The sequence below is a fragment of the Drosophila willistoni genome (assembly GCF_018902025.1).
Source record: "Drosophila willistoni isolate 14030-0811.24 chromosome XR unlocalized genomic scaffold, UCI_dwil_1.1 Seg143, whole genome shotgun sequence".
In the NCBI taxonomy this organism is placed as follows: domain Eukaryota; kingdom Metazoa; phylum Arthropoda; class Insecta; order Diptera; family Drosophilidae; genus Drosophila; species Drosophila willistoni.
Genome location: NW_025814056.1, coordinates 1,530,884 through 1,543,068, shown reverse-complemented (window position 1 = coordinate 1,543,068; position 12,185 = coordinate 1,530,884). Strand labels below are relative to the sequence as shown.

Genomic DNA, 12,185 nt, shown 5'->3' with positions numbered 1-12,185 from the left:
TTGCGCAAAAATGTTTGGCAAATATTTTGTTAACAAATTGTGTGGCAATTTAAGCCACAGAAATGCAATTAGCCCATAAGCATAATTAACCAAAAAAAAGAGAGAAAAAACTAATAACACAAAATGCTAAGAGTCCAGTAGCCAATTCTGTCCGGCCTAGCCCAGTTATGGCCGAAGATGAAGCGGATTGGGGTATTGGATATTTAAATTTTAAAAATAGCTCTATCTACATATTACGTATACGCCAGGTGAGAGAAAAAGGACGAGTTCGCTAGGTCTGGGGGGAAAAAAAACCTTAAAAATTGATGATGGCTTCGATGTCTTTGACACTGTTGAGCGTCATTTCATTTTGATAAGGGTTCAGTATTTGAGAGTCCTGCAAGAGAGAGCAACAAGTGCCAATTTGCCACACACAGACACATTGAAAGAAATAGAGACAAACAGAGTGAGAGAGAGAGGGGAGAATTCAGTTATCAAATTGTGCAAACAAAAGTTTGTTACGAAATTAATTGAAAGGACTTTGTTGTCCTATCTGGTCGACAACAAAATTCATAAGAAAATTGATGCCATGTTTCATGTGGAGGGCAAGACAGGGCAAGGCAGGACTGACCAAGGACAGTCGACTGGGGAAAAGGTTATTTCCACCTTCGACCAGAAATGAGTTGCCCAACGTGAACGAAAATTGTGAACCCAAAAATGTAATTAAATTAGCTGAAACTGTGTGAGGTTCTAACCAAAGAAGAAGAAAAAAAAAAAACAAAACCCATTGATGATTCGAAAGTTCTTAAAGGTCGGCTGCCCTTATTCTCTTTCTTTCTCTCTTGTTGGCCTAGTCGAGTAAAACTTTTATTGTCCATGTTTGTATTGCAGACACTTTGCCCTCCATTTACCTGCCTGCCTGCCAGCCTAACTGAACGACGTGTTATTCCTGTAATTGTCATATGTAGTTGTATATACCGACCTGGTTCTCTGTGTCTCTCTTTCTCTTTGTGTATTTGCATTGGCTTTTGTCACCTGCGCGTGTGAATGCCTGAAATACCTGCTCTACTCTGCTCTGTTCTGTTCTCTGCCTTACTGGTATGAATATGATAAAGTTGAACTACTTATTTAATAGTGAATACAAATGTGAAATGGGGTTTTGGTTGGGTCTGGTCATGGAGTTGGTTTGGAGTGGGCGTTTGCATTCATTGACATACATCCCACAAAAGTTTGCCTAAGCGAAAGCAAATGAATGTTTTGTGCGTATCACACACATCTTGAAGAACACGTGTGTGTATGTGTTTGTGTGTGTGAAACAACATGAGTCCGTCTGACTCAGTGTGTGTGAGAAGCTTCAGTTTCATAGACATGATGTTATTTTCTTATATATACATATATATATATATATATGTAAAACCATTCAGTTGGTCATACGTGTATAATCTGATTTAATCTCTTACTGCAGGATGGAAGGAAAAACATTCAAACAGGCATTTAACCAATATTGTAAGTTATGAAATTGGTTTATGGTAATGTTTATTATTATTATCACCCCTTTAACCCTTTTAGGCCAAAAGCCAAAATGAGTCAACAGCTTAACACTCCCCTTGGTCTCCCCTTCCCCCGATCCATCGGATGCCCTAAAGAAATGATTTATTTTTGAATAAATTTCAATTTAAATCAATTCATACCAGTTGAATGTGTGTATTAAACAATTTTAGTTTTCAACTTTGATGTGTTCTTTCATTCTAAGCATTCTTTCATTTCTTTCCCAACTCATTTACACGTTCTTGTTTTTGTTTGCTTCTTGTTTTTAATTCACATTCCTGCCATTTGTTTGGCTGTCCTGCAATTCATTTGCTAGCTAACTCACTCACTTACTCGCTCGCTTGTACAATCAATCACTCACTCATTCAATCTGGGCCACAGCAAAACTTTATCTGCAAACAAATTGAAAATTTTAATAAAAATTCTTACGCTAAATTACGCTTAACAACCAACATGATCCATTCATTTGCCAAGCGACCGACCGAGCATCTTCTTCTCCTTCTTCTTTTAGTTCCCATTCCATTCCGTCCCCTGCCGTTTCCGTCCATCATTGTCATTGTCATTGTCCAAGCGTTCACTTAAGTGGTGTTAAGTATTTGAAAATCTGGTCTCCTCCATGCTCCGGTCTGTTCTGTTCCGTTCTCTGTTCCCTGCTCTGTGGCCGCTTTCCGCTTTTATTGTTTTACGACAGTTGGCCAAATACTTTGGGCTGGCAAAAGTTTTACCCTCATGGTCATTCAATAGTCTACGATTTACGAAGGCTATCCTCCGGACGGCAAAACATGGACATGGAAGCAGAGGTAAGAGGTAAAGGCAATGGCAATGGCAATAGCAATGGCAACCCAAAACCCACAGAGCAAAACTTCTCTAGCATTTAGTGATATTGATTTATTACCATTACTCCTCCATCCTTCAGTCTTAAATGCGTTTCAAATCTGCTCATAGCTCTCGACAATTCCCTGCGCGCGCACCGAATTCAAATCCCTGATGCACTGCTCCATGGGCGTGACCACACAGAGAGGTTTGCGTCCACTATAATAGGCACTCGATGGCCGTGCATATCTCACTTGTCGTGTATCCAGCCAGGCGGTAATCTCATCCAGACACAAACATTGCCATGGATTGCCCTCAATGCTGATTTGCTGCAATTGAGCTAAATAATTCGATGATTTCAATACTGGCAGATAGGTCAACTTATTGTTATTTATCTCCAGAGCAGTCAAACGATCAAAGCTATCCAATATGTCGATATCGATTTCCTCTAACCGATTCTCGCTCAATGTAAGCAATTGCAGACGTCGCAATGGGGCAAACATGCGAATGTCCAATGTCGTCAACTTGTTGCGTCTCAAACGCAATTCCCGCAGAAAGGGCAACGACGAGAGGGCCAATGGATGTAATTGCTCAAGATTGTTATTACTCAAATCTAGCATCCACAATTTTCCTAAAAGACCGTTACCAAATGTCTCACGATTCAGTTGTCTTAGAGCATTTCTGCTCAAATCAAGAATCTCCAGGGATGTTAAATTGGCGAAAACGTGATCGGGTAGAGCCGTAATCTTATTGCCTTGCAGATGAAGCGATTCCAGTTTGGTTAGACCTTGAAAGGCTTTGGCTGAGATCTTATTAATCTGATTGAACCAAAGATTAAGGGTTCTCAGATTGTTCAGTCTATAAAAGACATTATCGTCCAATAGTTTAACATTGTTTGAGCTATAATCAAGCAGTTCCAAAGGTGTTATTGCTACCTCGCTTGGACCCATGAATAGGTTTGGCTTAATGTCATAAATATTGTTGTTGGATACATTGAAAACCCTCAACTTGGGTAGATGATAAAATATGCCCACATCCAATACCTCCAGCCAATTGCTATGTAAATGCAATTCCTCTAGTTTAGGCAGGCCACGCAAACGGCACCAATGAAACTATACAAAATAAAAACATTTTCCAAGTAAATAAGATGTGTCTAAAAAACTGTTTCTTACTTACATCTCGCACATTATTATTACTGATGGATAGATAACGTAGATTAGCATTCTCTCCAATGGTCACATTATCCTGCTCATTGGTGGTCAAGTCCAAGAATATCAATTTCTTCAGGCTCTTAAAGGCATTCGGTTCGATCTCAGCTATCAGATTGTTGGAGAAATTGGCATATATCAAATTGGGCAACTGACTCATTAGTTGTTCACCGATTAACTGCACATCATTGTAGCTGACATCCATGCTCAAAAGATTACGCATATTGCTAAAATGTTGCTCTTTCAGTTCCTCCAATTGGCAATGGGTAATATTCAATTCCTGCAGCAACTCGAACTGCCTAAAGCCTTGTTTGCCCAAGGTCAAGCCACCAGATTCCGATAGATCTAGTTTAATCAGTTTGGCTAAATTTGGCATAGGCTTATGAGTAATCTCAATGCCAGTATGCTCATTGACTATCTTGACGCTTTGCCATCCATTTTTCACATACTGATTCAATTGATCGAAACTCTCGATTTCACGGCACACATGATAACCATCTTTTACTAGTTCACATTCTTGCAGATCCTTGGCATGCAATAGCAAGCCGTTTAGAAGAACAACAAGTAGAAGCTGTATCTGCCACTGCATCTTAACCACAACTGAAGTCCACTCAACTTTGTTTTGCTACTCATCTCATCGAATGCACGCGAATGTCCATATCTATGTATGTATGGGTGTTTATTTTTAAGTATCGGCAAACTTGTTCTACAAGAACATGCGTAATTATTGCTGCCCAGAAGATAAGCCGGTTTCGATACAAAAATCAAAAGCAAAACAAATTGTTTTGGCTATACCCTGAAAAGGTAAAAGAGAATACTGAAGTTATTAGCTTGTATGCAACGGACAATTAAGTTCTTATGCCAACATAAATAATACTATTATTTAAAAAGAATTCTTAGTAATTAAGGAGTCTAAGCAAATCTTCTCAAACATATAGTTTGAAAACTCAAAAGTTCAATTCAACAATATGTAACATTGAACGTTTCTTATTTAAGTCAACAGATATAGCTCCTGGCAATTTGTTTACTTCTACATATTTAGATAATCAATTCAAAGCGAGTCTCTGAAATTTTGAAGTATATACTCTATATCATTGTCATAAATGTAATATTTACTCTTTAAAATATTCAACATGTAAGTATTTCTTGTTAAAAAAATGTTCAAAATGTAAGAAAAGTGTATGCGAATTGTTTATAGAAAACGAAAATGAGTGAGATGGCAGTATATATCAGTTTCATTTAAATATATTAATTATTTATAATTCAATAGTCTTTTTTAGGCACACTTATTTGTGAATAATGGCATAATTGCGTTTTATTTTGCATTGATAAACAAATACTAAATATACATAAATGTGAATAGATCAATATTTTTTATGGTAGATACATATATAAATATACATAGGTACATACATATATACTTTATAATAATTCATCGTGTTTTTCTTTTGTTTGTTTCTTTTTCTTCGCAGAAACAAATTAACATATATATATATATATAAATATATGAACATATATACTATAGTTTCTTTTGAAATAGTAAGACACTCAAATATACATAGTTTTTGAAGTACATAGTTTCACATTTTTTTTGTGTGTGTTTATTTCATTTTGATTTTTTCCAGTTATTTGTCGTTGTAAATTCATCAAAAAACAGAAGAAAGTAAAGAAAATAAGGAAAACCGTCAAATTGACGAAAATGCTAACATAAATATTATTATAGTAATAAGAAAATAAATGACAAATGATTAAGTATAAGTCACGGGAAGCTCTTTCTTCATTCACTGCGAGCATTTTGTATAGCCTGAGTAGTTATAATTATTAATAGTATAGAGAAGACTGCTGTAGGAATAAGTAACCAAAACAAAAACTAAAAACAAATAACGAATTTATACCAATTTTGAATGTGCTATAAAGATAAAGATTTGGAAGCTTTTTGGCCATTTTGGGACTAGTACGCGACAGTTTATACATATGTTATTAATATAAAGATTTTCCACCTTGATTCAAATATTAACATGATTTCTTGACATTAATACAAGGATTTTCAACCGAGATTCAAACAAAAACACATTTATTTTTATTCCATGGACACTTTCTCGCCTTGTCGGTTACATCAAATGCAGGATCACTGGCAAATGCAATCACATTCCCCACAAGCTTCACAACAAAGCAGACAAAGTTCACAGCAGTCACCACTTTTATCCTATAGCATACCGGGTCCATCGGATTCACGGTTACCAGATTTCTCAAAGAACATGGCATCCTGAAAAAGTGAGAGAAGAAGAGAAATTATTATTGAGGTCTTGATGGCCTTGACTTCTAGCTAGATCGATTAGATCTCTTTGCTTTTACTTACAATCAGGAAAGTGGCGCCAAGCAGAACTGCTTTCATGCGAACGTCCAGATCTTGCGGGAAATTAATGCCAAAGAAATCAGCATCTGTGAAAATTTCCCTTGCAAATCCTGACCATTGCTTGGAAATCTTTCCCACTTTTTCGCCAGTTAGAGAGACGACCTAAAAAACGAAAGCCACTTTGAATAAGTCATTCCTCATCAGTTCACAGATACTTACATTGAATTCTACATCACCGCAAAGAGAGAATGTGCAGAAAGGTCCTTCAATGCGCAGCACTGTGTCGCCAATATGATTGAGAATACGAAACGATGGCGAACATATGGACCATTCTTGTTCAATGCGACCAATGACATTGCCTGGCGGGGCTGAGACTTCCAATGATTGCAAACAACATGGGAAGCAGCAGGCCGAACAGGCCAATGGTCGATACAAATGGATAACCTCCTGTTGAAAATTGTCGAAAATCTTCATATCGAACGGACGCGAGGGACCACAACAGTTGCGAGTGCAGCAATCGTTGTCCTCCACCGCATAGTAGACCTTCTGGCCAAGAGCATTCTTAATGGAGAATTTATTATTGGTCTCAAAGCCGGTGAAGGCCTCGAGTAGTTCGACTTTTTGTTTAACTAAAAGTTGGTCGATAGTCGTAAGGTATTCCAATCCGCGCGGACAATTCGGAATTCCTGTAGGTATATTCATCCAATCGCCTAAAAGCATAAAATTTTTCAAAAATATATTATTTACTTTAATTATCTTACAAAAAAAAAAAGAGACTATATTAAATCAACAACCACCCACACCGACACCCACAATGGCATCTTCTTTAGTTTTCAGTGTGTCAATTGGTCAATGTCATTCTCCTCCGCCTTCGCTTCTTCTACCCACCCCTGTCACATTCTAAAAGAGGCTAATTGAAGGCATTGGAGATTGGCCTAGCCTCGACCTAGGGTCTACTGTGGGGTGCCTGTTATTCCATTTACGACACATTGTGTCGTTGTTTTTTTTTCTCTTTGATTTTTGTATCTAATCGCTTTGCAAAAAAAAGAAAAGATTAACTTTATGGCCAATCTCTCTTGACGTATGTTTGTATATCTATGTGGGCCTATCTATAATTTCATCACAATGGCACCAAGATAAATTTACATAATTCTCGTAATTATCTAAGATGACTGGGAACTGTGATATATGTATCTGTTGCTTTCTCACCTTTTATCCTCATCACTTATATAGAACTCGTAACCCTTTCGCTTGGCAGATTTATTTAAACGCATGGTATGCCTAAATTTCTTAGGCAATGGCTTATTTGCCTCGCGGCATATTAATTGCTTGAGATTGCCTGATCTCGTACAGAAATTATTATACTTGCTGTACAATGAATGCCAAATAAATCGCAGCACTTTTGACCCTGTTGTCACGCCAGTTGACCCATTCTCGTTGCCACCAGCATGACCGGCAGTGCCATTTTTTGGTTCGGTGCTGCCGTCGGCAGCACACAAGTCCAGTGTGGAGACGAAATTTGATATTGTTGCTGGTGGGACAACTAGGTGATGTTGCTTTGCGGTTGGCATGATGATGATGATGCACTCAAAATTAAACTGACTCTGAATTTGCGACCACTTGCGATGCTGCACCGAGATGAACTGAAGCGTCTAGCTCAGTTGTGGCACACAAGTTGACATCGCTTCGAGGTTGCTTGTGTTGGGGAAAAAATCAACGTAATCAACATAGTCGAGCGTTTTAAATGCTCTTTGTATTATTTTATTGGTTCAATTGAGGCAAACGCGCCGCTTCCCGATAAGACAGAAGATGTACGGGTTTGTCTACTTTGTTTTCGGTTGAAGAAACATCTCTTCTCTGCACATGGTGCTAGCTCGAATGGTATGTAAACAACAACAACAACAACAAATTTGACAATATGTTAATAAAGGCTCGTAATCTGACTAACAAAGAGAAGAAAATTCGACGTAGTCTTTATATTGCAAATATTTGGATTCAATTTCTAACAGTCTAACAATCTATCTTTAGGCTTGTCGATTTGCATTATCTCAAATGCAGTGCATTCATCCCCAATAGGAAAGACAAACTGACAGAGAAAGAGAACGATAATAACCCACGCATGAAGGAAAATGAGTGAGACAGACAGAGTGGATGACCAACCCAAAGCCTTCTATGCATTAAGGTGATATTGAATCGGATTATTATGAACTATAATCTCATCTTACAGTAGCCCACAAATGCAAGGCATTGACTTACGAAATTATATTCCCTCGCCTAATCAAAAGGTGGCTATCTGTTCTGTCGATTATGCAAATATGCTCTAATTTTTTGTTGGTTCAATTTCAAAACCTTTCAACTGACACTTTGACAAAAGAAGCAGCTAAATATCAAACGGGGAAACATTTACCTAGAGGAATACGCTTCAGTCAATAGGGGACACTAATGTTTCCTCAAAGTCTCTACAAATAATACTTTTTACAACTAATTCCAATTCAGGACAGGTTTTTTTTACTGAACTGCAATGTTTCTTTTGGCTTGTTATATGTGAACAAGCAAATTCCAAGATTCGAAGGTTAGTTACTTTTTGTCTTTCGTTTCACTTGGGAAGAAGTATTTCAAAATATGTCGTAATGAATATTTTCTCTACCTAAGCGAATTAATTGCTATTTTAATGACTTTTTTTTAAAATGCACTATAGATGTTCTTTTTCTTTTCTCATTACTATATAAGATTTCTATCGACAATATAGTAAACCATGTGACACTGCGCAAAATCTCCTACAAATAGGTAGATTTACTGAAAGCTCAAAAGGTTATTGGGGAAAGTCTTTGGTTATCTTTCGGTGTGTTTTCGTTATAAAAGAGATAAGATACGACAAAGTGGATTAAAGGGTTAATGGTGTTTTCTTTTTTCCATTTTCAATATATATGACCCTATCTGGTGGTTTAATCGAAGAAGTCTCCGATCATTAATTATCGCAAACGCAAAGTGCATTGACGCAAATGGCCAGACCTCAAAAAGACAAAGATAGAATGACAGAAAGTAAAATACAACAATTTCATTATGCTGATAACTCACCGCCGCCTGCACCCATCCCTGGCTGCTGAGGCTGGGGTACTCCTGGCTGTGAAATGATTGGCTGCTGGGGACCAGATGGTGGTTGGAAGCCACCATATGGAGGAGCGCCAGGCGGACCGGGTGTATATCCACCAAATTGCTGGTGAACTCCTGCTGGTCCACCTGGTGGATATCCAGCAAATGGTTGTGGCTGTGGCTGCGGAGGTCCACCACCTACATACGGTGGCTGTCCTGCGCCATAGGGCGGAGCTTCTCCATAAGGTGGCATTTGTGGTACTGGTGCGTATCCTCCAGATGTCGAACCTCCTTGCACAAAACCCTTTAATAGATTTTAAAATTAAATTAAATTGAAATGATTTGACGTTAGCCCTTCAACCCAATGCACTGACTGAGACGAGGTTTTGCTTTTAAATTAAGGGGCGTTCTGCTTTTTAATGTGGTAGCATGAAAGTTTGATAAAAAAAAGTCCCCTAAGTCGAAGTTTATATGCTCTTTTTGTATTATTAGATTGCTTTGTATTAGCTAATCATATTGACTGCAGAATTCATTTATAATTATATTTATGATACCCTATGAAGAAGTTAAGCGGAACTACAGAAATAGCTCTAAGATTAGAAGACTTTGATAGACTTACTTGGAGTCACAATCTGACTTTTACGTCTTAATGCATTAAGTCGACAAGTTTTTTCATTTTTTTCCTGTTATTTCTCATATTACACTCTGAAATCCGCTGACTAAGCAGCAACTTCTTAGAGAATTTCAAAAAATAATCAACATTTTATGTACTATTTGCTTATGTATGAAAGAAAATAAATATTTTTCAATTGATAAGGACTTCATAATAAAACCCCGAGTCTGGGACTAGATATAAAATGACGTCATGTTATTAATTGGATGTGTATACGCCCCTTTGGCTGACGAAAGATTTAAATACTATATACTCACATAATTCGCTGGCGACTGCTGATGATGAGGCAAAGGACCTGCTGGTGGATAAGGAGCCCCTGGTGGATAGCCAGATCCTTCGGCGGGCGGTGCATTCGGTGGATAGTAACCAGCGCCGGAACCAAACGCAGGAGGAGGAACATAACCCCCTTGATTCACGTTGCTCTTCATTGCGGTTGTTGGTGCTGCTGCTGCTGGCTCCGTTGATGTTCCTGTGCTTGTTTGTTGCACGGCGGGAGGAGAAGGGTCGTTCTTTCTAAACCGAAAGCGAAGCGTTTTGTTTTTGTGCAGTCTTCGCACGCCAAAATAATGAAAATAACAAAGTCTCGATTATCCGTCATCAATAGTCGACGGCATTAACACCCTACACTCAATATTAGGGGGGATTTCACTCAAAGTAACATTCTATACACAAAATTTCAACGTGTACCATGACAAGTCTTTGGCTTATTGTTGTGAATTTTTCCAACTTTGGTAATATAAATTCAAATCATTTCTTTTTTATTAACATGTGTAAGAACTAAAATTAATATATAAATTAATATATAGGGTATAGAAATATTGGGTCTTAAAGTGGGAATTAGAGATGGGCAGTACACTTCGATAGTCAATTGCCTTTGACATCTCTAAATTCAATGTATTCTGCGATTACCCAGTATTTGCCGTACCGAAATACTGGCAAATTGGCGCCCTCTTTGCATTTAACAGCCATCTGGCGGCAGATTAATGCCGTTATCTGAGTTACTCATTTTGAGCTGTTTAAAAATATAAAATTTGTACACCCTTGAGAATAAACGAATTGTTTAAAATAGGGGTGGACAAAAGTGTTTACCCATTTTTCTTTCTAAATATTTTCTGGAAAAAGCTTTTTAAGCTTTAGTTTTACTTTCAACTCAATATTCCTATAAATCGCTTTTTTGCATACAAGCTATTAAAAAATTTCTGCATGAAATATGTAAAAAATATATTTCTATATACATATGTAGGTACATATTCGTAGAAGCACAACAGGAATTAATTAATCGAGAATTTAATATTTTAAATATCAATATAATATGTACATCGGTACTAAGTTTCCGGAGTCATAATGCAAATTAAAAAATACCTTTTTAATGACTGTTAATGGTTTTAGTTTTTTTTAGAACTTCAATTTTTGGTTAATCTGTATTTTTTGTATTGTATTGTTGTAATGTACGCAACCCGGAATGAATCCAGATCATGTACATCCCCTCTTAGTCAAAGTATCTTCTTTGATCCAAGAAGAGGTCAGGTTCGGCCTATATAGGTAGTACTCTCGCAGTCCCTAATCATCAGATGTTTAGAATGGTTAAGAGCACCACAAATTAGGACAAAGCCAACACCTACGGGCCTAATGTATCGAGCAGTTTGGTCCGGGTGGGACTTCTGGCTGTCGGCTAGCAAATAGTCTTTGGGGGGGTTGTTTGGACCAGCATTACTCAATACACCCGTAGTACATATAATAAAACAAAGACCCTAGAGCACGAATATTACACAATTACTTAATCGAAGGAAATGAACTAGAAGGGTAGAGAAAAGTATATTAGCATCGCAAGAATAGGGAAGCTATGAGGATGTTATTATAGCTTCGCTTCTGAACGTTCCCAACCAATGATTTTCCTGTTGCAAGATTCTGGAAAATCCCAACACAATTTAGCTCACCGCTCACATATCGCCACAAGGAAGATCACACGACTTTTACTCAAACACTATAAATGATATTTATTCACTAGGGTTACGGAATACCAAAATACTTCAATAAGTCGGAAACATAATCCGAGTTGACTAAACTGAAACGATGATTCTATGATAAACGGTAATCAAATTAAATAATTGGATCATTTCGGGCATCCAAAAGCCAAATTAGGGATAATATGTTTTGTTTTGTGAATCTTAATTGTAAAGTGGATATATATAAAATTATAGATATTCAAAAAAGAAAACGTCGATTGGAATTTGGAAGTCTCCAACTTAAATTACGAGATTAATTATAAATAAATTATATAAATGTAGGCTCGCTCACACAGTCAAAGGCGATTCTTAATATTGTTTCAATTTTTCAACAATGATTGGCAATTTTCTTTTTTCTTTAATATTTTGTTCTAGCTTTACGGTACTTGAGAGAGTTTTTCTTATTCGCTGATTATTTGACACTGAATTCGCTTTGTCTTTGCAAATGAATCAGGGAATCACCAGAACGAAGATGATTTTTTGTCAGGAACTTAGGACTTACCCATCCG

General features: G+C 37.3%; 2 protein-coding genes across 3 annotated transcripts; both read right to left on the bottom strand.

Annotated features, from left to right (window-relative positions):
• Positions 1–2,400: 2,400 nt before the first annotated feature.
• Positions 2,401–4,137, bottom strand: LOC6646483 (insulin-like growth factor-binding protein complex acid labile subunit). Its single transcript, XM_002069048.4, has 2 exons — positions 3,517–4,137; positions 2,401–3,452 (listed from the first exon to the last, which is right to left on the bottom strand). The coding sequence occupies exons 1-2, from the start codon at positions 4,135–4,137 to the stop codon at positions 2,457–2,459; spliced, it is 1,617 nt and encodes a 538-aa protein (XP_002069084.1). The 3' UTR covers positions 2,401–2,456.
• Positions 4,138–5,605: 1,468 nt separating this feature from the next.
• LOC6646509 (phospholipid scramblase 2) lies at positions 5,606–10,268 on the bottom strand. Of its 2 annotated transcripts, XM_002069047.4 has the most exons (5): positions 9,928–10,268; positions 8,983–9,301; positions 6,124–6,614; positions 5,908–6,066; positions 5,606–5,814 (listed from the first exon to the last, which is right to left on the bottom strand). In XM_002069047.4, exons 1-5 carry the CDS (start codon positions 10,096–10,098, stop codon positions 5,755–5,757), a joined length of 1,200 nt encoding a protein of 399 aa, XP_002069083.1. In that variant the 5' UTR covers positions 10,099–10,268; the 3' UTR covers positions 5,606–5,754. The 2 variants fall into 2 exon arrangements, with proteins under 2 accessions (XP_002069083.1, XP_023033817.1); XM_023178049.2 differs by lacking the exons at positions 8,983–9,301; positions 9,928–10,268 and adding an exon at positions 7,114–7,545 and having other exon boundaries at positions 6,124–6,601.
• Positions 10,269–12,185: the final 1,917 nt, after the last annotated feature.

Excerpts from the sequence above, each read along its gene's own strand:
- LOC6646483 (XM_002069048.4), bottom strand. The coding sequence starts at position 4,137 with ATGCAGTGGCAGATACAGCTTCTACTTGTTGTTCTTCTAAACGGCTTG. Across the intron at positions 3,453-3,516 it reads GTAATAATAATGTGCGAGAT|TTTCATTGGTGCCGTTTGCG; the intron begins GTAAGTAAGAAA and ends TATTTTGTATAG.
- LOC6646509 (XM_002069047.4), bottom strand. The coding sequence starts at position 10,098 with ATGAAGAGCAACGTGAATCAAGGGGGTTATGTTCCTCCTCCTGCGTTT. Across the intron at positions 9,302-9,927 it reads AGCAGTCGCCAGCGAATTAT|GGTTTTGTGCAAGGAGGTTC; the intron begins GTGAGTATATAG and ends AATCTATTAAAG. Across the intron at positions 6,615-8,982 it reads AGGGATGGGTGCAGGCGGCG|GCGATTGGATGAATATACCT; the intron begins GTGAGTTATCAG and ends TTATGCTTTTAG.